Below are 25494 nucleotides of genomic sequence, written 5' to 3' on the forward strand. Positions count from 1 at the left end.
TAACCCTTGCGGAAGGAGTTTATTTCGTGCGATAGCTTGACTTTTGGAACATAAGAGTACCTCGAACAGGCCGGGATTTAGCGATGCAACACTACAGATACTACACCAATGGGCATCGGGTTTCTTATCGAAACATCGTAAATTATTCCGCCATAAAACGTAACTGGAAGGATTCACCAGCATCTCACTCAGCAATGGAAAAGGAATCGGAGTGCTTCGAAAGTCAGCACACAACCATGCGGTTCGGGAAATTGTTGAAAAACAGGCTAAAAGTATTCTGTTGCATGCAATGAACGGTTGACGAGCAAGTACTGCTGATTGATGATTGATTCAACTTTCAGATAATATAGCCTTGGGATAAGATATTAAGCATAATGGAGGATATTTTTAAACAAATTCAATACACTGTGTTCAAAATTTAACTTTAATAATTCTACACGGAAACCTGGACCCGTTTTTCGGCGCCATTTGTGAAACTTTCATCCACTGACATTAAGCCTAAGAACCAATCAGATAAAAACTACACGCTGCGGCCTAACACGCCAGAGGGACAGCATAAAAACTTTATCTTTGCAGCGGCCGCCAGCATCCAGGCCTTTATAGTCGTTTTTATCGCAATCTTTATCGTCCGCTCGCTAACTGTTGGGTGGACAGTTTCAACAGAGGCGCCATATAGCCGCAGGCGGTGAGAAAATGTTCCGCTTAGGTGACAAAAAATGCGATGACCGGGCGACCCGATGCATGGCAAGAACCTGAATCGTATGGGTTTTTTTTTCAAGACTCTCACAAAAAAGGCGCCGACAAACCATCCAAACACCCATACATTGCGCATTATTCGGGAGCCATCCCTTTTTTTCACGTCCACACTCCCGCGGTCGGCCAGTTCGGTCCCGCATAATTCAGGAAATAATAAAACCATTCTGCTGCACCCATTTATCATCGCATTATTTCCTTCCGGAGGAGACAAAAAAAGCAACGTCAACCAGTCGACCAGTTACGCTGCAAAGAAAGCCCTGCAATCGACCCACACGGTCAACCTATCGAGAACGTAACAAGCCAAATTTTGAAAAACTGTATAAGAAAGAAAAAAATTGCGACCCTGATATAAGCAACTCGCACTGGCATGAAAAATACTGGAAATTGAACGATACTAAAACACATACAGCGCGCACCCACGTACCTACGGAGGCTCATAAAAATCGCATTTCGGAAAAGAAGCAATAAAAAAGAGAAAACATTCCCAAAAAGGCACTGACGCATCACTGAGGAGAAGCGATATGCGTGAGGAACAACAACAACAACAAATCAATCCAAACTTAAACAACGCACAGAAAGAAAAAAAAACAAACTGCTCCGAAGAATGATGGGCAGAACACGAATTGGGGAAACAAAGCAAGGAAACAACTCCCACAGCCCATAAACCCGGAAGTTCGCTCTTCCGTCTTCCATCGAGTACTTCGAGGGCTACACAAAAGTCTCAGGAGACAGAAAAGTAGAGAGACTGGCAACTTTTCTGCTTTAGCCTACCAGCCGAACGTCCTGCAGATCGAGACCCTGCATGTCCGAGTGCTTTGAGTTCGTGAGAAGAGGAAAAAAACGAAAGCCAAGATGTCGAACGGAACATTCATGTGGACGAAGGAAATTAATCATTTTATCACTCACTGCACGCGTCCTGCGTTTGGGGGCACGTAAATCATTCGCCTACAAGAGAAAATACCCTCGATGATTTCACGCAGCGAAGCGATCGAATTTTGCTTTCAGATTCCGTACGGACCAGGCAATTTTGCTACAGTTGCATCACGTACCTTCGAGCTGCGTATCGAAATCCGCTTCCTGATTCGTAAGAGACAAAAAAACGACATGTTTTAAGAGCTTTTCTCGAAAGAATTCAACTCGGATCGCCAGCTTGTTGAGAAACTAATATCGAATGGGAACGATAAAAGCAAACATTTTGCATTTCAAGATTAGAGCTCGTGAACGGGGGCAGAAGAATGCCACACAAAGTTCACCGCCAACTCACCGCGTGGGTGCCGAAATTGTTCGTTAAAAATAATTACAAACGCGACGACAAAGGATGTGCAAAGTTTCGCTCTTTATCGAAACCGAACGGAGCGAAATTCCTTGGCAAATTGTTTCCCACCCAGCGGTGTTTCATGCGCACCAACAAAACGGCTGCCTTGCGGTCTGCCACTTTCGTTGTGTCCTTGCTTAGTAATAAAGGCCGCGCACTGTACCGCCATAAACAATGGCACAGCCCATCGCTCATCCACTCCACAGCTCGGTGGTCGCGCTGTCCGATGCGGCTTTTTCCCGACCGGAAGTCGCGCTGTTCCAGCCCGAAACTCCTCGCACACGCCATTCCTTCCAAGGAGTAGAAGAAGCGCGAAGAAATGCACCGTACCGCAGAATTTTTCGCATAAATGAAAATTTTAATTTCAACCTCCCGGGCGCCAACACCACCAGCCACTTGGCGTTCATCGCTGTCCTTGCTGCTTTGGGTGGTGGCGGATGCTTTTCGTTGTGTGTGTGTTTTTTTTCCTATTTCACTCGCGCGAGCCGTTTCACCGGAAGCGCCCGGCACAATCCACGTCATTGTAGCGAGCTCTAGCGGAAAGTGCACACTCCCGCCGAAAGAACGCGATAAAACTCGGTACGACACAAACTAAATTCTTTTCCTTTCCCTCCTGCGGCACAATCTCGGTACAACTTATCGCGTGTACATCGTGCGCGAGATTTGCACGTGGCGAAGCGTGTCGCGCTTGTCGAGCAACGACTGTGGCAAAGACTTTCTGCCCTCACTGGTGGCGTTCGGTTGTGAATATATTCACGTCTCGTGACAGAGAAAGTAAGATAGAGAAAGAGAAAGAGAGAGAAAGAGAGAAAGAGAGAGAGAGAGAGAGAGATAAAGACCAAAAGAATGAGAATAATAGATGTGCGAGGAAAAGGTAACTCTCCGAAAGGACGATACGCGAAGGTGTATTGTGCAATTTCAAATTTACGCATCTTCCTGGAACGCCTGAGGGATCCCAACCATGCGGCTCCATTTCATATATAAAATTTGACTTCATATTGAAAACTTGTGCACGAGAGAAACTACCACGGAAAACAGTTTATTATTTGAAACATATCGAGAAGAATCGCTTGGGATATTGCGGATACCGAAACAAATCGAACCTCTTTTCCGCATCCACTCGCCTTGTTTAGAGTGTATATGTAGCCGTCACCACGCTAGATCGTTGTCCGTTGCAATCCGGAATAAGAGCTTCCAAGCGATGCGGTAACGAATGAACAGACGCCTCCATTTTGTCGCTTGCCACGAGAAGCAAATCTTCAGATGGCATGATGAATGGTCGCCACCGTTGGCTGGGGTACATAAATCTTTAATTCTATCACGACCAACCTTTATCCAATGATGGATGAATGGTCAGCACACATGGCCGCGAGTGAAAACGAGAGAGAGAGAGAGAGAGAGAGAGAGAGAGAGAGAGAGACAGAGAAAGGGTCCAAAAGCACATCCAAGGGCGGTGCAGAATGTTGTCCTGAAAGCTACTTGGCGCTAGGCTCACTAAGGACATCTCCTCGGGCACACATGCAACGGGGAGCCGACGAAACTGTGATTAAATTCACACTACTCGTACATGACAGGCGTCCTTAGGCTGATCGTCTCTGACCGACGTTCCTGATGGAAGAGTGCATGAACCGAGCCAGCACGAAATCCATCACACTCGCAGGACTCGCAAGCCTGGACCACTGAACTGATTTTCGACACGAGATGATAGAGGAGCGATGGTGCTGCTGGATATCTTTGTTTATCTGTCCGTCAGCCGCCATTAATCTTTTCGGTTCGACGCATACCACCAAACGCCCGTTAAGAGGCCCTTGGGCCAGAGTTTACTTCCGTAGAGCCAACGCGATTTGTGGGTGAAAAAAATGTGCACGCTCTTTTGTGTGCTCTGCGATGGAGATTCCATTTAGATCCTCCGGGAAGCCACATGTATCTCGCTTAGGTGGCCGTTTTGGTGTAAGGTAACTCGACTTGGTAGCAAATAATGAGACCAGATCATGTTAGGAAGATTCCCATTTTATATTCGAAATGAATCCAAACCCCGTTAGCCTCATTTAAACAGCGATTGCAATCTTGGACAGGTGAGGCAGTGTCGTGTATAACCGTACTCACTGCACTGCAATTAATTATCCTCCGGAACCAGCGCGCTTAGTGGAAGGATGCGCCATTTCTGTTACTGATTGATGACTCGCCTGTGGACTTCGAGACAAACGAGGTCGGCTTCGGTAAATGCGAAGTAATTGTGGCCTCAACGGCGCATCAGACCAAACCCTTTCTCGAGGGTAAAGGTTTCCATCGGGGTTTTCGCCACGGTGCACTTTTTGCGCCCCCCCATTTTCCCGACACGCTTGTGGGTTTTTGAGTTTCCGGCGCAAATGGAAAGCATGCCTGGCAGCAGTGTGCTTGTTCGATCGCGGCATCATCCATCACTCGAGGAAAGGTGTCTTTTTCCTCTTTGGCTTGTTCTCACAGCTATTTTGGGTGTTGGCTTTGCAGTAGCAAAAATCAATTCCAAAGTCATGTGAAGCCCGCTGGAGGAGCAAGATTGATTAGTGGCAATCGGTTGCCCACTGGCAGCGAGCAAATATCTTCCGGTCAGCGAGGGTATCCTTTTGCCTAGTTCAATTTTGCTGTTTGCGTGTAGGGTGTAGTACTAAATACTCCGTTCAAGAAGATAAGAACGGCACAGCCGCCTGTGGTTGAACCTCCATAGGCCTGTATCCTAGAAACGTGTCCTTATTTTTTGTATAGTTTTTCTCTGTATTAAAGAAGTATATTGCCAAGTTTACTAACGGCTTGCTAAAGCACATTTGCAGTTTTGGAAGATATCGAATTTCAGCAAAAAGAACCACCAAAACGTGACGACAAATCACTTCTGGGCAAAGGTCACCATTTCAGATCAACGTTCCTGTGCCCAGCGTATATTGGCTGCAAAGCTGGAAATATGTTTCAATAGGGTTATGAAAGTTCTCCCGGGCTAGAACGGCCAGCCCGAGTTTCTGGGAAATTCAAAGCTCAGGGTTCACTCGTGTCGGACGATAAAACTTTAATGAGCTAGAAAATTAATTGCCATCGAACGAGTAAAAATGAGATTTTAGAATGTTTACGCCAGCACTCCGGACAAAGGGAACCCATCCAAAGGAAAGGAAAGGCATTGGGAACATAAAGGGGTTTGATTTTTGTGATCTGTGAAATAGAAGCAAAAGTGTCAAACGATGTTTGGTGAGTTGTGAAATTAGTTCGGCTCTGGGGTATAAAAAACCCAGAGGTGCTGACAAACTCGCTGACCATGTCGGTCTTTGAGAGTATCCTGTTCTGTGATGTGAGTATCCTGATCCATTCGGCCACATTGAAGCATTGGCAATTTTCCGGCAATTCAAAGTATCAAATGCTCATCCAACTGGTAATTTTTATTTAATATTTCACAAGCCTTACATCCTGCCTTAATCTTTTTTTCTAAGCTTTCTTCCAAAGAAAGAAAAAGAACCGGATCGGCATAGTGTTTAATATGAACTTTTTTGAAACCTTCTGCGTTTTGTGGAACGATCAGATCTGGTGTTCGCGGTATGTGGCGATATTAAACCAATTTGTATTTCATCTGAACAGACGAAATCGCGTCGTCCATATACGCTCCAGTCGTTATTCGGGCACATGGTATATAGGGTCGTCCTTGTTGGCTGGAATAAGCGCTAAGCCGAGGCATTCTATTAACAGCCAGAACGCTCACCTGCCTAGGTCAATAGCTGAAGGTTACGCTCGATGTACGAGCAGAGTATCAACGCACCTGGTTCCGGGAAGTGGCTTTTCTGATGATGAAGATATCGCTTTCGTGCATTCGTCGGACCGTCTACCTCACCGTTTGCCGGAAGCGGCTTTTAGAGCGGGCCGGAAGCAGCCGTCTTCACGTTTTATTTCAAAATTCGCCCGATTGCGATACTTCCGCCACCGAGAACGGCGGGTTGACTCGCATCTCTTTAGCCGCCGGCATGTTTGGGCGTTTTTGGCTTTCGTGAAAAGCGGCAGCACGATGATTTGCCCGACACGGATGGCTCGGTAACGTTCCCAGAACAAGCCTTAAAGGTTGTACCTAGAGGTTAAGGAACAAATTGATGAAGCGCTTTCATGTCACGCATCCAATCCATTCGGTTGGCTTGCCCGCCGGAAGAGTTTCTGCCCACCGTTCGAGAGAGCTCGACGCGTTACCGTCACGAGGAGCATGAAATTTGACGCGCGCACCTGAAGTGGGCTGCGGTTTGGAAGCGTGTTGTAAAATTCATACGATGTACCAAACCATGGGCGGCTCCCACGAAACGGGTGATTTTGTGGTTGTGTACTCCAGCATCCTTCAGCGCCTTGCGGAGGCGAAGGCTAAGTGGGCGCTTCCTTTTCCCGGTCGACGGGAATCGATAATGTTGCGCTCGGTAACAATGAGCCCGCGTAACTTCGGCCTTTCGCCCAACCTCTGGCCAGAAGCATCCGTGCTGTAGGTGGAGTGGGAAATGTCGATTTTCTCGCGCTCAGGTGAATCCTCTGGGTGAGGAGTTTCTAGTAGAAGCTGGTAAGAGGATATTTTTTGAGTGACGCTCTCCTACGATGGTTTCAAAATTCCCTTTTCTCTGGCACGGGCTCAGCATCGAGTTCATGGGCGAAGTTTTCCCTACAAAGCTGCTGAAATTCCTGCCCAATCGTGGGTGGGAAGCGGTGGGAGTTTGGTGTCGAGGAAAATGCTCTCCCATCGTCCAATAGACTTTCATAGAGGCTGTTTCCCGCTCATCGACACCGTTTAATCCCGACCATCCCGGACCGTTCTACCTTCGAGGGCTGGAAGGATGTTGTTTGAATTTCACTCACTAATTGAATCATTGGAAGCTCCCTTTTGATTAGCGCAAACGGTAAAAGTATCGCAGAACGAAATAGCCGGATAACCCTTGCTACTGCTAGCAGAAATGGCGAGAAAATACGAAGTAAGAAAAGAGTTATGATAAATATGATACCTTACTCGGCTTGGATGATGGAAAAGTGACTTGTCAGTATTCTGAAGCATATCAACCCGAGTACTTCCTCACTATGCACTCCGAATACATGATAACAAAAGTATAAAAATTATTCTTAGACATGTAAGGAGCCACGAGAAAATCAAATTCAAACGTCACTTAACGTCACGAAAGGAACTAAAACAAAGAGCAGACGATTAGCGTACAGTAATATAGCAGAAGGGTTACAGCAACCAACATCATGCATTATACAGTTTACTAAAATTGAAGTGTAGCGTATGTACAAAGTCAATTTTCGTATATATGGAATACATTCCATAAAGTAGACGTTAGAATTAATTATTTTCTAATTATTATGCGTATATCTGTAATGGCTCTACCAATAAAATAGCTACTGAGATCTTTTTCACAGGTAACCTAAGCAACCAACTTGTAATTGTAGCATAATTAACCGGCACATTTCGAGGCAAATTTGTATTTTCACCAACGAGTTCATGTCGGATAAATGTTCTTTTTGGTGTGCCTGTTTTCGCATTCTCTTGCAGAACCGGCAGAAAATACACAGAAGAAAAAACTGCAGTCTCTTTCAACACGGTGCTCAACGCGATCAAAAAAGCACCATTCCTCCTTTTGCTACCCAGATAAAGGGTTTTCTTTGATGAGAGAGCAACCATGGTTAGGTTTGATGTTTTTTTTTCTTCCTCCCTTAACGTCCATTCAACCGGATTGGGTCCTGAATAGTACATCGTAACTGTTGGAAGGAACATTAGCAATAGCAATGAACATCATGCGAAGGCAAAAACTGCCTCCGGAAGCTAGGTAAACGTACCTGAAGGGAAAATATGTTCTCATTTGCTGTTACTGGCAGGGGAAAATTGTAGCTTCTTCACTTATTAGTGTCATTGTAAAGAGTAATTGCTAGCAGGCGCGAAAACGATAAACTCCTCCAACATTTACATTCTATCTGCCTTGGAAATTATGAGTTTTCTCATAGAAAAAAACTGAGATTATTTCATACACAAGTTACTCAATAACTCCACTGCACTGAGTGCAGAGAAAAATAAACCAACAGTTCTGATCTCAGGAACGTGGATCTGCATCCGACTACCTGAGACAAATCACACAAACACACCTTACCAAGTAAAAGGCTCTCGTCCAAAATGAAGCATCGTAGTGAGGCCTAGCTCCTTGGCGTACCCCCCAATGATGGTCCTTTCTCGTTGGACAGTTTCCTCAAAAGAGCGCCAGCAAGTGATTAAATTTATGATCCACAGCACCAGTGCCGTGCAGCTATTAAGGCAAAGATCAGCCTTGCGACAGAGCCTCTGAGCTACTTTCCTTTCCTGGCTTCACGGCTTCAGCCCGTTGCGAACCGGCTCTTGTCGATGGCCTCGGTTGATGGTGCTGAAAGTTTGCGACATCCTCACGAACTACGCGCGGGTCTTCTTACAACTTTTGTCGTATCCTCACGGACCGAATGGCTCTACTCCAGCGTGTCGGGACCGGGGGCTTCCTTGCCCTCGCCGTGGATCTATTCAGAACGCCTGCTCAATGGCGGTGGGTGAAGTTCACGGCAATTCGCACATATATCATCATGCAGATTCCGCCCCCAAATAGAGTGTATCAAATGGCATGGGGTTTGCGTACCTGCCATCGAGCCAGGGCCTTTTTGGGCAGGGAGATTCGTACGATTTCCGAGTCTTCTACGCCTCGTTCCGACATCCTACTCGTGTTCTGCTCTCGGACAGGACGGTCGCGCCCGTTGACGGTTTCAATTGTCTTGAAGATGAGTGGGCAGATTCGACATGAACGCTATCAAGTAGGGCTCTCCTTTCAGGACTGTCGTAAGAAGAATCTATCGTCTGCAGTAGCCGAGCAGGGACATGCTTGAAAGCTGTCACTTCCAGTGCACATGTGGCGGTGTCCCTGTAGTTCCTCGACGTGTGGATCCAGGAGCGTCGGCTCTAATTTAGAACATTCGACGAAGCCGCCAACGAGTCACGGGATGCTGTGAATCCGCCTCCTTATCGGTCGCTTTCGGGGACTGTTTTTTTTTTTCTTCCTGCCTTCACCGACCATTATTTCATCGCCAGCCCTAGTCTAGCTGATCGCAGTGACAGTGACAGTCACTTCCGTGCCACGAACAGGTATCGTCGACACGTAGCAACGGCATAAACGGTGCTTTTCTCAAGCTGGTACCCTTCCTGCTAGGAAGCGCCAGGAAGCAAACCGAAACGCTAGCCAACGCGCTTGCTACCGACAATGATTACGAGCAGTAGCGTAGGATGATGGAACCGTTTTCCCGCTTTCACGACGCGCTGTTTTCGGGAAGGGAAGGCGCACATACACCACAGGGAAATCACGCATGCACAGGAAGTCACGGGGCGCGCGTAGAACCGGCACGTGGTGGAGGATAGCCTTTGCTCGGTGCCACAGTGGGCAATGGAGCATTTTATTTCGTTTCGTTCGTGACGCATCTCACCGAAGAGTAGTCCCTTGGCTTTGCCCGGTGATCTCCGGAGACATACGAAGGATAAATCACGATGATGAATATTCGTCACCATTCAGGCAAGCACTCGTCCGTTTCGTAGTATGTTCCTTGGAACCGTGCCCCAATCGGGGTTGATTGCTGTGACACCTTCGCAGTGTGGAGACGTTCATGTGAAGTGATGGGAGTAATATTGGAAGGGTGCTGGAATGCATATAGGAGCTTCCAAATTTCACCACAGCGCTGATGAGCTGTCATACACCACATAATAGGGCAGACTAGCATGATTTGAGGGTTCAAATCATTCATATAAAAATAATTTTGAAATAACTATGCATTACACTGTGCTATTTGGTGGTTGATGGTTAAGTACAGGGAAATATGGTATGAATATATCCACTTACATTTCCTACTGCGTTTGCTCATAAAAGAAACCAAAAAAATCACCTTGATTACACAATGAAGGCTTTTCCGTTAGCGACTTAAGGAATGCCCAAGTATTCTCAGAAGAGGACATGCAGCTTGGAATGCTCCCATCTTTTTCTAGAACACTGATGAGATGTTCATTCTTCCTTACCGACAAACGATTCAGAAGGATAATTGATGAACCTATTTGAGCCACATACACGAATACCAGGCTGTACCGCAGTCAAGAAGTGTTTCGCCGGTTTGCTTGTTGATTCCTCGCCCCGAGCCTTCGGCACGACGACGAGATCCGTATCGCATCTCCTAATCACCGCAGCCAGCTAGAAAGGATTTGTTTATCCGATGCTTCTTCGCACTGACCGAGAAGCCAGTCGTATGGCTGCCGGCACTCCCATCGTCGGTCAAAAAAGAATGCGAAGCACCGGAGCCTTGGGCGCATTCCTACCACGAATGGTTGGTTGTTTGCTATTGATCGATGTAAAAAATCCCCATCCCCAGCGGTACCGAGAGCCGTTTGCTTGGTCGTTTTGATCTACGACAGGGGTTAAGTGATTTACATATTTCGTTCACACATATCCCTGCCACCGGGCATCCGATCAGTATTCGCTGGGCTTCATTTCTCCCCCTTGGGGGTTCTTCAGGGTTGGGTTCGAACTAGGCGGTGAAGGGGCCTTCGTTATTTGCTGATGTCTGTTTTTATTTGCTTTCGTGCCAGAACGCATGTACACGCTTTGCACGGTAGCTTTATTAAAGAAGAAGAATCTCTGTCTTGTGGGATCTAGCTTTACAATACGTACGTCAATCGCTCTAACGTTGGTTTTGATTGTCCGTAAAAGATTCAGCGCCGCTCTAAAAGGACGCAAATTGCCATTGCCAACAACTCTAAAGCTGCATTATTTCCCCATCGAGAACATGCCTTCTCGAAAGTAAGCAGAATTCGATAGTTCGAGCGCGAAAGTCAACAATCTCAACGTAAAAGACAACATCATCAGGCACGCTTTCAATACGACAAGGGCATTAAATATTGCCCAGAAGAAAGGAAGTGGCTATAAAATTGGTTGACGATAATTAAATCTACAAACCGTCAGAAAATCTTGCAGATAGAAACTCATGATACTGCCATTACACTGCTTTTATTGACGCACCGCGTGCCTTTTGCAGCCAATTTACGAGAACTGCGAGTTCATGAAATAAAACTTAATTCTCAGTTCGACGCGCCTACTCCTCCGTCCGTTTCCACCAACCAAGCCAAATGCTCCACCAACCAAGCCAATAAAACTGCGCGCCAAATGAGGGCTCCCACCCGAGGGCTTTTCCGTTCGATTTCGTCATCTCTCGTCGCAGGAAGACCGCTAGCGAACCGCTTTAAAGCCGGTTCCCCGCGAGATTGTTGGGTGGGCGGCCATAACAAAAAATAATATATCGCAATCCGGCGACAATTGAGCAGATGTGCTCGAGCGTAAATTAATGCACGGCTCGCTCCGTTTATGGCACGCACTGTGCGCCGTCCCGACAATCGACCCGCATGCCGTTGGGCGCACACGCACGCTTAACCCCGCTCTTTCATCGCCGGCCGGGAACGATTTCCGTGCCATGTTTTGACAAGTGGATTGAAGTATGGTTAAATTAATGACACCTGAAGCGAGCGCCGGTCGTTCTCTGCACGGTTATCATGTCTTTCTCGCGAATACGTCACGCGGCGTCACTTGCATTGTTTCAAACGAACAGGGAGAAAAAAAACAGCTCACCCCAGGAAGCGCACGATCGATCTGCAAGCGACGCCGCAACTGGATGGCATTAAACTGGACTGGTTCGTGTGTTGATGTGAGCCTCTGGTGGCGTGAAAAATATTTTAAAAATTTCCCACACCAACCTTCACCCGCAACTTCTCGGTAGCACCCTTGGGAAGGGCCACTACACACTGGAAACAATGATGATTGTTCACGTTCCGCTGAAGCGTCACACCACACACAGCGTGGAGCATCGATTGAGTGGAATCGAGTGCCAGCATAATGGAGCACCGGTCGGCGACAGTGATGGATTAAATTCGATCCACCGGAAGCACGTCGGTGGCAGTTTTTCTCGCGCACTGGGACCGACGAAAAAAAAAGCTAGCAGGATGAATCCGGTTTTTTTCTTATGTGGCTCTTTCCCATCGCCAATAGATACACTCTTTCGGTGTGCTTGTGATTGGGTCACGAAATAGTTTGCAAATCGGATTCATTTAACTGCGAAGATGTGTTGCATTTGTATTTATCGCTCAAGTGCATATCGGACAATTCGAGGTAAAAGCATAGTGGAAACAAAAACCAGCCCGTGGTTTCAAATCTCGCGCTTGAAGTCATTTGTGTCCAAACCCAATGCAAGCACCTTCGGGCCAAACAACAAACCGTTTAATGTAACACTTCCCAGCCATTACAACAGCTCGATAAAATAATTAAGTTGTCCACCAGAACGGACAACCATTTTTGGGTTTATTTAATAAACGAGGAAACACACCTCTTGCGCAAAGCATCAAAGTGCTATATTAGGGTGCAGGCGGTACATGTTCACAACTTGGCCACGAAGAAACCGCAAGGAAGCAACAATTGGAAAAGTTAAATAAGATATTTCGACATAATATTAGCACACGAAATACCTTCGCCTACCGTTTCAGACCGACAAAGGTGTGCGCCGCATGCACGCAAAGAAAAGAGTGCGAAATTTTCATTTAAAACTCCCCCGATAAAAAAAATATCCTATCTCACACGCACGTACACACACCCAATCCCAGAGTATCCTTCTGTTTCGGTGTCTTTTTCCGAGCATTGCAGCACGTCCACTCGAGAAGGTGTCACCCAAGGCATGCGGTCCTTATGATCGTCGCATTCGGGCGCCCAGGACAACTGTTTGAAATGGCCCAAGTGAAACAATTTCAGGCCTCTTGGTACAGAGAGAAAGCCGTTTCTATTAACCTTTGTACACGCTGTTATCTCCCGATCGGGGCACGGTTCCGTTCATCGGTAACGAGCCGCTGACCGAAGGCACTGGAGGGGACGCCATCTTCTCTTTCTAATGAGGGCTCTTGAAAGGATAGTGGAGGTGACCGAGATGAAAAAGAGACCGAAGACTGGCTTGTTCCGCCAGCAATTGGATTGCTGGTCTAGCATCTTTTAGCCCGGAATGGTGTCTTTTTGAACGCTTCGTTGCCTTCGAGTTTTTTCCACCCTACTTCTGGAACGTTTTCCATCCTTCTACCGACACAGAAAAGAAGTAAGTAACCGACGGAGAGCGACACACAAGCATCCCGAAACTGGCCGCCTTTATTGGGCAACGGAACCGGTGCTCGCGTTCTGTTGTTTCTGTATTAATTTGTCAGTGTCGTTTTTCCTTTGTTTTCCGGCATCGGCGCACCCTTCTCTAGCTCTTCTTCGAATTTTGTGTAACCGAATTCCGCAGCACTTTGGCTGCCATTATTCTCATTTCATGGCGGCCATTCTTGGGTGACAACATGAAAGGGACAGAAGGAGAGAAACAGGAAATGGAACAACAAAAAAAATAACGCCCATAAAATAAGTGTGCAAGCCGACACGGTCGGGCAAGGCTAAGCTCTCTTGCAGGTTGACCCGCCATGCTTCCGTCGGGTTATGCTTTCCTTTTTCGGTTAGGGTAATAATTAAGCATCTTTTTTTTCTTTTCAAGAACGGTTATTTTGATTTCATAGGAAACCATCATCATACGGCTGAGCGTTTCGCTCCAAGGCCACCGTAAACAAGCAACTTGTTGTGTTGGCTAGTGTTCTCTTATCAGAATGCTGTTGTTACCCTTTCGGTGTCCTTTCTCAACTTATCTTGACCCATGCTGTCCTCCCGAATTGGGAAGAGTCGTCCATTCATCCATTGTTCGACTGAAACTTGAAAAGGAGTCCCGATAAGAATATTTGCAGAGTGTTTTCTACAACTAGGGTAGCGGAAGAAAGAAAACACTCTTTCTTTAACAAAATATAAGAGAACGAACGTTATATTAAAATTGTTTGAAGTATGAAGGATACTTCGGCATTAATCAAAGTTACCTTTTCTCATCAATACATTGACCATATAAAGCACTTTGGTCGAATGTAATAAGTGGCGCGATTGTTCGAACATTGAGTGTGATGGTCCATTTTCTGCGGAAGCAACAATAAGTTGCACAAAATGCATACTTTCCGCAGTGTTTTAATTGAATAATGTAGCTCCTGTTGAAAAGAAAAGGTTGCCGAAGCCGTTACACCCTATTTTACAAGTTCCAGGTCCATTTGATGCTCTTGGCACAATGAAAGGCGGCACAGCAAACACACCTGCGAAATGCCTGCATGAAAAATGCTGACGATATTGGGCTATTTCCCTGGTCTGAACTGTCTAACATTCTACCCAGGAAGGTTAATGTGCATCGTATTATTACAGTACTAAACTATCAGCCACACAAGTAGCGTACTGGAGAGAGAGAGAGAGAGCTCAGAGCGTTCAGCAATATTACGGAGCTTGCCGAGCGTGTTCTGCAGCGAAAGGTGGTTCTTAAATCCTGGAGATGTTGCCCAGGCTTTATTGTTTTTAACCCTTTCATCTAACCTCCCTTCTCTACCAGCTCCCACGTGGTATTATAATGGGAGAGCTTCGTAAAGCGAAGTATTGTACCGTTTCGGTTCACCGAAATAATGTTGAACTACTTCCATTCGTTGCAAGTGAGCCGGCCGCAGAAGCGATGGTTAGTGGTTTGGTGCATCCATAGCATTTGGCTTCGGAAGGCGCATTTTCTTCCTGAGCTGTTAAAGTTTCTTTATGAGAATAGCCAAACAAAAACACACTGTGGGGTTGAGTATATAAGCTGCAAAATTTGAGCGTACCGGAATGGAACCAACGAAAACCATGAACGATGGAATTTATTACCTCTCCGGTCGTTTTCAATTTTTGCCACTAGTTGGTGAAGACCAATAATGAATGTGTATTTGTCCGTTAGCTCAAAACGACCATTACATCTGCAGGCAAAATTAGAGCAATTGTAAAGAATTCACTCATGCCATTTACCTTCCTTTTAACAACAATGATATTTTTTTAAGAATTTGTTAACGCTAGCAAATGCAAGGCATTATTTTTTCCTTTTCAAAACAACTACGTATATGGTATGCTTTATAAACAGTAAAGTATCCAAATCATTCAACTATGCAGTTAATAGCATTAAACTATGACCCACATATTTTGTTTTAAACTTTATTTGAACTCAGCTAATTTCCCGCCCATGGGCCTTTCATCTCGTAATGTCTGCAGTAAACCACTTGAAATCCCCAATTGTCTGGTTCGCAGAATAACATAATTCATGATCGAACTCCATTATTCAACATTTTCAGTTAGAATGCCATCGACTACGCTCATTGCTTGCAATAAATTGATTCATGGATTCAAAGATAGAGAGGCCGCTACACAGCATACATGTGGCTGATTCAAAGAATACCACAGTATGATTGAATTCCAGCATGACTATTCCACATGGCACGGCAGCATCTCTGGCACTATTTGTACTCCAAACGATTCCCTAGATCTTACGGTCTTTTCTCCGCCTCCGGAGGCTTTTTATCCGATCCAGCAGCACATCTATGTATTTTCATACGGAGAGCTGCTTACAACCGAGTCATACATGCAAATAGAAATGACCTTTTGTGAGAGCACAAAACAACTGGAATCAACAGTACGACGCACCACGATCTCTAATTGCAGTGCACATAAATTCAAACCCATGGACTATGGCGAGTAGTGCATTTCATTTCCCGAGAACACATGTGGACTCTAGGGTATTCTTATGGTGAAAGATGTATGGTCATGGTTTTGTTTGTTCTAAATGATTGGAACGGACGCCTGGTCAATATGCCTAGAACCTGCTCATAAGTACCTGAAGATGCCGATGTCCCTTGGCATCGAAAGCGATGAAATATTTACGGTTCAACAGAGCATCACACCCCAGAAAGGATAAATAAAGACACCATAAATTGTTTCAGTTATGTTAACAGCAGTGCATTTGAACAGTTAATTACTGCATATTTTAACAGATCCCCTAACACTACATTGAAAATTTGTTTTGGCAATATTATACAAGAATATTTCCGACACATACATAATGTTAATTAAATAAATTAATCGGTAAACAAGTTTATCATGAACAATTTTTTTAAGTGAAACATTATAAAGAAACAAGAGCTTTTTAACTGAATGAAGTGAAAGAGATTGTACAAAGCAGCATTCCATAATGGCTGAATGTTGAAAGATTACTTGCGAGTACTTTTTGGATTATGACCCGTGGATAGGTACTACAGTTTTTAACTCTAAAGAGTCAACGCTAATTTTCACTTCATCGTTAATCCTCACATATCGTGTACTGTATTTTTATTTTCTGTTCCTTCTGTTCGTATTGTGAAAAGTATGTTCCTTTCTCCAGTAAAACAAGGAATATGAAGGAGCAGGTCAGTTCAGACAAAAAACTAAACTACTGAATAACACACAAGTTCAACTATAACGAATTTTAAAATCAGCACCAGCGAATGAAAATACCTTTTAAATGGTAGACAACAGCGAATATAAATACATACAGAAAGGACCAGACGTTGCGGTTAAAACAGGAAAGAAGAGAAAGCAGTAGCTCACGACAAAAAGCACACTTATCTCCGATTTTACAGTGTCATGAGCATTTATGCACTTGTGCAGCCGCCATGCACACGGCGCTAGCGGTAGCAATTCTAACTGGAAAAGAGATGTGCTACCTTGCGTTCGTCTGCACCATCATTCTAGATCACAGCAAAAAGGGCACGCAAAAGGTGACCGTACATGCGCTACTCCACTAATCTAGCGTTCACACGTTTCTATCCTTTTGCGGTGGATTATGGCTTCAAGCGAACGAGCAGTGACTAATGGGACGAAAAATGATAATGGGGTTTTTTGCCTCACCTCAGAGACATCTTCTGAAGGATCGGTATCAATCTCGCAGCGAGTTCCTTTATGGCAGGGAGCGAAATAAATAATGCTAACTATCACTACCAAGCTCATCATCATCAACCCCTCAGCCCAGTAAATGAGCTCTTCTCTAAACTCACTGTTATTTCTCGCTCCATAAGCCAGCCAATGGCTCATCAGTGCACTCTCTCATAATGCCTTGCGAAAGTGAAGGACACCGAAAAGAACGCGGGCCCGATCGGAACGCCTTCAATTTATTACAGTTCAGCCCTTCACCGTCGGTCAGTGACGCTGGTCAGTGATGAGGACAAAAGGTTGATAAACCCTTCGTTTCCGTTACTTCGTTGCAATTTCGTGTATTCATGCCACCATTGCCTATTTGTAACTCTTCCTTGTTACACAGCTCCCATTCCACTTAAACTCATGGCTTACTATTGCGTTTTCTTCTGTCTCTTTCTCTATCTTGCAGTGAAATTTTTGCGTGAAGTCACACCCTATTTTCGTAAGGCGAGTATAATCTCGGAAGTAGGATGGGAACTACAGCGAGCCTTTCTGTGTCCTCTCGGCCCGAACGCATCCTCACCGCCTGGAGTCGCTCCACGAAGCCCACCCAGAGCTGACACGCGCTATATCCCGCTCCAGCTGACACATTTAGCCCGCAACCTCAAATACCACGATCCTGGTAAGTTGTACATCCTCACACGGAGCTTAAAGTGACAAGAGCAAACACTTGCTTATCGGACTGCAAGGTAACGGTCAATTGTGAAATGAAAACGTTCCCATAATTGAGCACCTTTGCTTTGCCATAAATTCTGCCGGAAGAAAGTTTGCGTGTTTCAGAGTTTCTTCTGTAAATAAACACAACAAAAAGCACTGTGCAATTTATATTTAAAACTCTATGATCTAGCAAGTAAGAGAAATACATAACTGGCACATTCTCCCCCCATTTACATCCGGAGCGGCTCGAATCGTTCTACTTTTGCTTTGCAGCTCCGTTGAATCAAGCATTATAAATATTTATTGCTACTTACGTTATTCTAATGCTTCCGGGTTCCTCGGAACGGAATTCCTGCAGGGAGGATGGGCGACAAGGTCTTATCCTGCCAAGCAAGCGGTTAGTCTGTCCGTTTCAGCCACTAGCCTTTTTCAATAACCCTATCAAATGATGATAAAAAATGCCAACATCAGAAAATCCGCAACTTCCAACCAACGTCGAGATGAGCCTGAAATGCTCCCGCTGTTGCAGTCGAATGTCCCGTGGCCCTCCACGAAGAGAAAGTCCTTACACTGGCTGCAATAATCCATCGGACCAGACCTTTTTCGTTGAATAAGGAAGCCTGGGGCATCTAATAGTGACAGAAGTCGTAGGATGCTCAAAGCTAGTGGTCGGTTTGTTCATGCGAAATGTCCAACTATCGTTCCACTTTTCTGCTCGTAAACCTCGAGGATGTGTCTTTTTTTCTCATTTATGCTCATCGGAACACGAGTGCACACTTCGAGCACTCGGAATGCGCCTACGAGACCGTTCTATTCCAGTCGCATAAATATTGCATGCTTCCGAAGTTTGTCAACTAATTGAACACCCACTACCCGCTGCCGTAAGCTCCCCCAGAATGCCGTGCGTACATCACAAATGTCACCGATGTAGCCCCGAATGCAATCACTTTTGCACCAACTGCAGACATTATGCAGCAATGACATCCTCAGCTACCGCATTCCGTTTCAGCTATTCAAGGAAGCAACCGAGCAATGGCACTGCATCGCTGCCGGCATTTCCGTCAGGACAGCAGGCAAAAATCTTACAGATAATGTGTGGGATTTTTGTTTTCTCCCATTTGCCTGCTTTTATTGCACAGTACAAGCCCTGCTTCCCTTCAACTGGCGTTGTTTCCAACCCAGCAAATACACTTATATGGAATCTTGTATTTGCCCTTTTCCTTTCGCTTTGGCTTGTTAGTTTTCTTAATGACGTGCTCCACCCCCTAGAAACTAAACCAATCCCGAGTTGCTCCCGACTTGAGCAAATTCCAGTGACCGATTTTTTGCTCATAGCTTGCTTTAGATCTTCTCAGAGAGTTACTTTACGGTTGACTTCAAGACATCAGCATTGTCAGCAGATAGTAAGAGCGACCGGAATCTATATCGATCGCACGTCTGCTCGCATCGTCCTTAGCTGGGAGTACTTTGACAAAAGTGTTCGTACGGGTATTTTCGCTGACTAAGCGCTCAATCTCATTTTTCAAACTAACCATTTCCTCCAGCCAGAAAGCCAGAAAAAAGCATGATGAGATACTAAACCACCCCAAGAGCTGCAATTCCGCTCATGTGCTTCATCTTGCAGGCAAATTCAAATGGAAAGGTTTTATTAGTTTCCCTTTCGTTTTGCTCAACCTGTGATATCATGAATCGTTTCAGATAGATGTATATTTACATACCAAAACTCATACGCTGAACGAATCGAACTTTTTCTTTTTTTTTTAAGAAAATTGGTTTTGGCAAGACTCAAAATCTCGTATGAAAGGCGCTCGAAATAGTAAATTTAGATGATTCTCATGTATAAAACATCCCATTACTTGCATGAGTTAGAGCTTCTCATAGTCAAAGCAATTGCTAATACAACAACCTAATTCAAAACAGCCTTTGTCCACGTACACATGTTTTCATACTACCACAAGAAAGGTACGTGGAAAAGTTGTAACGCTCGAATACGTCGAAAACGATGGATTTCATCAGAATCAAAGCTTTCATCACGTTCCGTACAGCGAGGGCAGATTTACGAGGGATTTCGATTTAGACCGACCGGCCGTATGTGCTTGTTGCCTGAAGTTTCGATCAAGGTTGTCGCTCCGACGAGAGCTTATTTGCATTTCGCCGTTATCCACACATGCCCATTTCTATGGAATTGAAATGGATTTGATAAGACAGGAGAAGCTGCAGCATATTTCGACTAGGTCTGTCATGCCGGGCAGGTCGTCGCCAGTGAAGAACGGTTGGCGTATGCTTACCCGATGCGGTTCGATACCTCTGGTAATTTATTTCAATTCGGTTTAGCTAAGTATTTCAAATCAACATTTGCAATTTATTTGCGATACCGAACGTCCAGTTGTCGAACGAGATGGGTGCATCGTGGAGATATACGACATTCGAAACGTCCGTATCTCGGTCTGCTTCCCTGCACCGAAACTGCTTGTCGTTCTTGTTGACATGCATTTTTGTTTTATTTGCAAACAACGAGCTTCAGTATGAATATCCAGAATGAATATCGTGCTGAGATTCGGACGAAACCGGAATTGAATTGCAGCTAAGGATTTAAGTGTGTTTGCCCACTGCAGTCGAACATTTCTCTATTGAGACGTTGCTGTCTCGATGGGAAGTGGAAAATGCAAAAGCACAACATCGAGCAGATCTGGAATAGGGTATAATTTCAACGATAATCGACCCTCGTTGACCGAAGAAATTCTCAAACAGAAAGAAGAGTAAATGCAGACCAGACTAGCTCTCCGTTCTTGTCTTTCTAAACGCTACGAGTAAAACCAAGAGCACTTGATGGCTCGATGATTACACCTATCTCACTTGGTTCGCTTTGTGTTGACATACGACCCTATGTGGACCATTTATTTTCAGGTTGTACTTCGTCTGACTCAAGTTGCTTGGTCTACGATAGCTGCTGGAAATGCCTGTTCCATCCGATACCGATGCCTTCCAGCAACCGGGCGATTGAAAGATGAAGCAAAGCGATAAATTCCTCTTGTCGCCTCTCATCGCCTCTACACCGCCCAATCAGAGCTGTCCTCTGGTTTCACTAGGTTTTTCTGTCGATAAAGATCCATCCCATGCGAGGAACCGACACGCGGTTGGTGGATAGTAGAATGGAAAATAAACCGTACATGAAATTGAAATCAATCACTGGGGTAGATTTGAACAACAATTATTACGTGTCGAATTTCTGCACAAAAGCGGCAATAATTTAAACGATGGAATATCATACCTTCAGTTTGACGCCACAATTTCAAATATTCAACACTAAAAGCCAAATATATGTCTATTTGAGCCAAAGCCAAAGATATGTCTATTAACAGTTTGAGCTATTCAATCCTATGCGAACAACCAGTCCCTCCGTCGCTACATTTAAAATAAACTCGACTTTTTCATCACGCTTCATATGGCACAAAGTATAAACATAAGTAACACCAATCAAATGCTATGCCGTCGGTGAACCATGGAACATTGAATAATATGCCTTCTCACAGTTGCCTTCGCCAAGCTGGAACGAGCATTCATTCATGATTTACTCCTCTCGTGCCGTTCTCCAGGCGTATGGTATGGATAAAACCCTTAAAACAAACTACATTTGATAGCGACGAGGAAGGCTACCTCCGAAGAATCTCGTTCCAAACAACTCCGAGTGCTGTAAAAATCTCTAGTGACCTGCCAACACTACGGAACGAAATCGTCCACTACGCTCTCTGCAAGAAGATGTGCGCTACTACTTTTTGTTCCCATCCTTTCAAAAGAAAAGTTTTTCTACTGTAACGGAAAAAAAGGAAAACATTTGCGAACCCCAAGAGACGTGTCGCGGACCACGAGAAGGATAAGGCAAATAATAAAATCTTGAATAAATCACTACTTTACATACAATTGCATTGCGATGGAGCAGTACTCCCTTCAACCAAAGGCCCAGAAAGCGACGAGTCCCACAACCTGGTCAGACGCGGCAAAACAAGAAGTTACAACCCTAAGCCGGCACAGTAAACTTTGTTGTCTGCTTTTTTCACTGTTCGTGCCACTTGATAGAGGAAGGATAGCTAGGCCACAAGGATGAATCCAACCTATTTGTTTTGTTCACGATCGCTCATGTGAAGCCGGTTCAAAAGGGAACAATGATTTAAAACAGAGTCAGAAACCGGGCCGACAGCATATTTTAACAAATGGCTTCAGCGGAAAATGCTAGATATATTTATTTGCTCGCGTGAAACGAGGTATTGGAACGCTTGCTGATCGAAATCGTAAGCCTCGGCTGTACACTAACCAGCCGGTTTATGTTAATAATTCCCCTCCAATGGTGGATCACTTCCCTGTTTGCTCAGCAAAGCGATATTTTAGGGAATGTTTCACGTGAGCAGCGATGCAATTGCGCTTACCGAGGAGGTTTGCATTGATTCCATACCACCAGGCGTCTCCATCGAGCTGCTTCTACAATCCGCCCTGCGTCTCCATCTTGTATTCTCCACTGTGCACCAGGCGTCTCCATCGTGCCATCTCCGCTGTCTACCAGGCGCCTCCATCGAGCCATCTCCACTATCCACCAGGCGCCTCCATCGTGCAGTTCCCATTCACCATGCGGCTCCATCGAACTATTTTCTCTATCCACCAGGCGCCTCCATCGTACTATCTTCTCTATCCACAAGGCGCCTCCAACGAAATATTTCCTCTATCTACTAGGCGCCTCCATACGAAGGGTAAACTAGCAAAATACGTGCTGTGAGCCCCGCTAACCACACTCACGCACACTATTAAGCTGTCAAACAAGCTTTTGAAACGCTTTAGATAGTTTCAATTTTGCCAGTCATCCTTGCGTGGCCTTCCGTACGCATGACACTGCATTTCGTTCGCCCTAGTCAAACTCGTGCTCTGGAGCTAAGCTAACGAGCGTAAGGCATACGCATAAAATATTGTCCAGCAGCCAACAAGCACCGCGAGTGCCGTGCTCTTGGTACAGTATAACGATACAATGTGTACCACGCCATCCGCATACCGGTCGAGAGCAGCCAAGGTTCGACTCAAACTAACTTTCCCCTGAACGATCGCATAGTGCTGGCCATTAGATAGGAGAGCAAATTTAGGCGCCACCCTGCTACGGCACTTCGCTTCAATGCAAACGAATTAAAACAATTTCTATCGATTGATCGTGTTTGTGCCACCCTTATTGCCGTGGTGCCAAAATCCTACCACTATCCGTTGGTTCCGGTTGATACAAATATGAATGCAAAGTGAATCATTCACACATCTCATCGAAGCTAGAAAACTTTCAACCAAACATATTTAACCCAATTGCTTTAAAATCAGTTTGTCAAAGGACTTATGACTTTTCCTATAAAAAAACAATTTCCAATAACACGAAACCAGCGACAACAAATTAAAGACCAATCCACATTTTTAAATATATATTTGTGCAGGAGAAACTCCCAATCGATAAACATATTCTAACTATTAACTACGTTCGTAACTAACCGTCTTCTTTTAACATTCAAAATGCTGCATAATCACAATTTATTGATTATAGCAGATCCTTCCTAATTTTGCAATCATTTGCTTCGTATTGCCTTGTTAAAAAGCCTGGCAGTCAGAGGTAAAAGTGACATTGAATGTTTGAGTGTTTTACCTGGGTCATGTTTTATTTGGTCTCGGCTTCGAAAAAACGACTGATTCTCAGGAAAACACACGGCAGCAAGTCGTTGCGTGGTTTGGGGAATCACAACTTTGATCGCAAAACTTTGCAGACTGCGAAACTTTTCGCGACTTTGAAGTGGCCAATATCGATTACTCACGAATGTATTCAATTGATCCTCTTTTAAACCATAATTTTGGCATATTCAAACGTCTCTTGCTCAATAATTGAATAAAAACTTACTATATCAATTCTCATACACATATTCATTGGCTTAATGCTACTTTATCCTGCACGAATCTTACTACAAAAAATACCTGAATGAACATCATTTAGTGAGAATATGTAGAAGTGTAGTAGCATACACTGCACAATTAACCGGTTCCGTAAGCGGCCAGCCAACACATCGCTAACATATTCATTCGAAAACGTTCGATTGCTGTAATGTGCCTTCATAAATCGCGCCCTACACACCTGTAGGAAATCCCAGCACTCGCATTTGTCATAATCAAACAAACCGCGTAAAACCACAGCCCGCAGAACGCAATAACCGACCCCAAAGTAAGTTGATGGTACCGATTCAGTGGAACATGATGCAAACGCTGGAGAGGCGGGATTGCCCGGAAATACGCCACAAACGCAATCGGAAGAAAATCGGTTGGAAATCTCGGCAAATGGATTGGCCGGGGATTGGCTGGCACCCTTTTGCTGGGTCGCAGATCGTTTTTCTTCATTTCTTGCCGACGTTTACCGCGCTTTTTAAAGCCACACGAATAAAAAGATCTGCCTTCCTTTCCCTTTAGGATGCGGGATGAACGTTTTACAAAACCGGTGAAAAATGAAACATACGAAGAAGGGACTCCGAGCCAGGAGTTTCACTGCTGGTTCGCACAAGCTGACAGGAACGGAAAAATATGATGATAGAAATGAGATGGGGTAATTTCCGGTTTCATTTTTATTTTTCATATAAAATGTGGGGGCTCCATACCATCCTCAGCATCCGCACCGGCACAGTTTCACGATGCTGTTCTTTGTCTTTCTCGCAGCAACGGAAAAATACTTATTCTTGTAGAGCTCGGGATGAAGTTAAACTCACCACTGCACAGCCCGTTTCTCTTTCTAAATTTGAGAATACCTGGAGCGATATCTACAACCTGCTGAAACCATGGACGGTCGAGCCCTGGGCCATTTGCAGTATTCGTTCACCGCCCGGTGCGCTTTGAACAACACATCGCGAACAAAATTCGCTGGCAGGACGACTTTTTGCGTCGAGCGAATGACAGCGGGAGGAAAAATTCCATCGTTTCCGTGCGTTGGGAAAATCAACACTTTCACGAATTACATCCGGTTGGTCCGCTCGGTGTCGATCAGTTTCGTCGGGGAGCCTTCTCTGTGCAAGACTTTTGTTGCTTTTTACCGTTTCCAGTATCCGCAAAAACCCTCTTTCAGCGGAAAAAGAAAAGCTTTTACGATTGTTATTTTCAACGGCCGTCTGCTGGGAAGCTGCACGTTTATTTTTCCCCTTTTTTGAGTTGAGATCGCGCTTGATACGAGGTTGCCAGGATCATCAGACCTCCTCGGTGTATACCGGGCGTAACGTAGAATCACAATATCGTGGCAATATCATCATGCATTACGCTACACGAAACGATAGCTTTTCTTAACGCTGTTTTCGTGCTCAAGTGATTATGCTGCTTAAAAACAGGTGGCGTGCATAAACAGAGATGTTTGTCTTACACACACCAATCACGAACATCATTGTTATTTTGATTACTCGTTTGTGAATAAAATTGCGCACGAGAAATAAGTGCCTGTAACGGCTACAGACAAACTATAGCTCAGCATGTCGTTATTGTATATCATACTAATAGCAGCATTTGCGTCGAAAGCACAGCTTTTCTGTTTTCCGCTAAGTAAACAATCTATCTACAGTCACTGTATCGAAGAACAACCAGTGATTGAGTAGTCAATTCCCAAAACAGCTTACGATTGCAGCTCGTGAGTCCGATCTCAATACGAAAGATCCATTCATGTGCGAAAATCTTTTGAACGAAAGGAAGTTTACCTAAATCCCACTTCAACTGTAAGCTCTTTTCGTTTCCAAAAACAATTCACGTGCAGCTCAGACGGTTAACATCCAGCACTCCAGAGAAATACTCTAAATTCCCTCTCCGATC

At 44.9% G+C, this 25494-nt stretch overlaps 1 protein-coding gene across 1 annotated transcript in view; it reads left to right on the forward strand.

Moving 5' to 3' along the window:
- Window positions 1–25494, forward strand: part of LOC128730725 (beta-1-syntrophin) — a 49402-nt gene that overhangs the window by 11832 nt on the left and 12076 nt on the right. Inside the window, exon 4 of the mRNA XM_053823804.1 lies at window positions 17399–17611. Coding sequence (XP_053679779.1) covers window positions 17399–17611 — 213 coding nt within the window. The remainder of the gene's footprint in view (window positions 1–17398; window positions 17612–25494) is intronic.

This window comes from Anopheles nili, chromosome 2, assembly GCF_943737925.1.
Source record: "Anopheles nili chromosome 2, idAnoNiliSN_F5_01, whole genome shotgun sequence".
Classification (NCBI taxonomy): domain Eukaryota; kingdom Metazoa; phylum Arthropoda; class Insecta; order Diptera; family Culicidae; genus Anopheles; species Anopheles nili.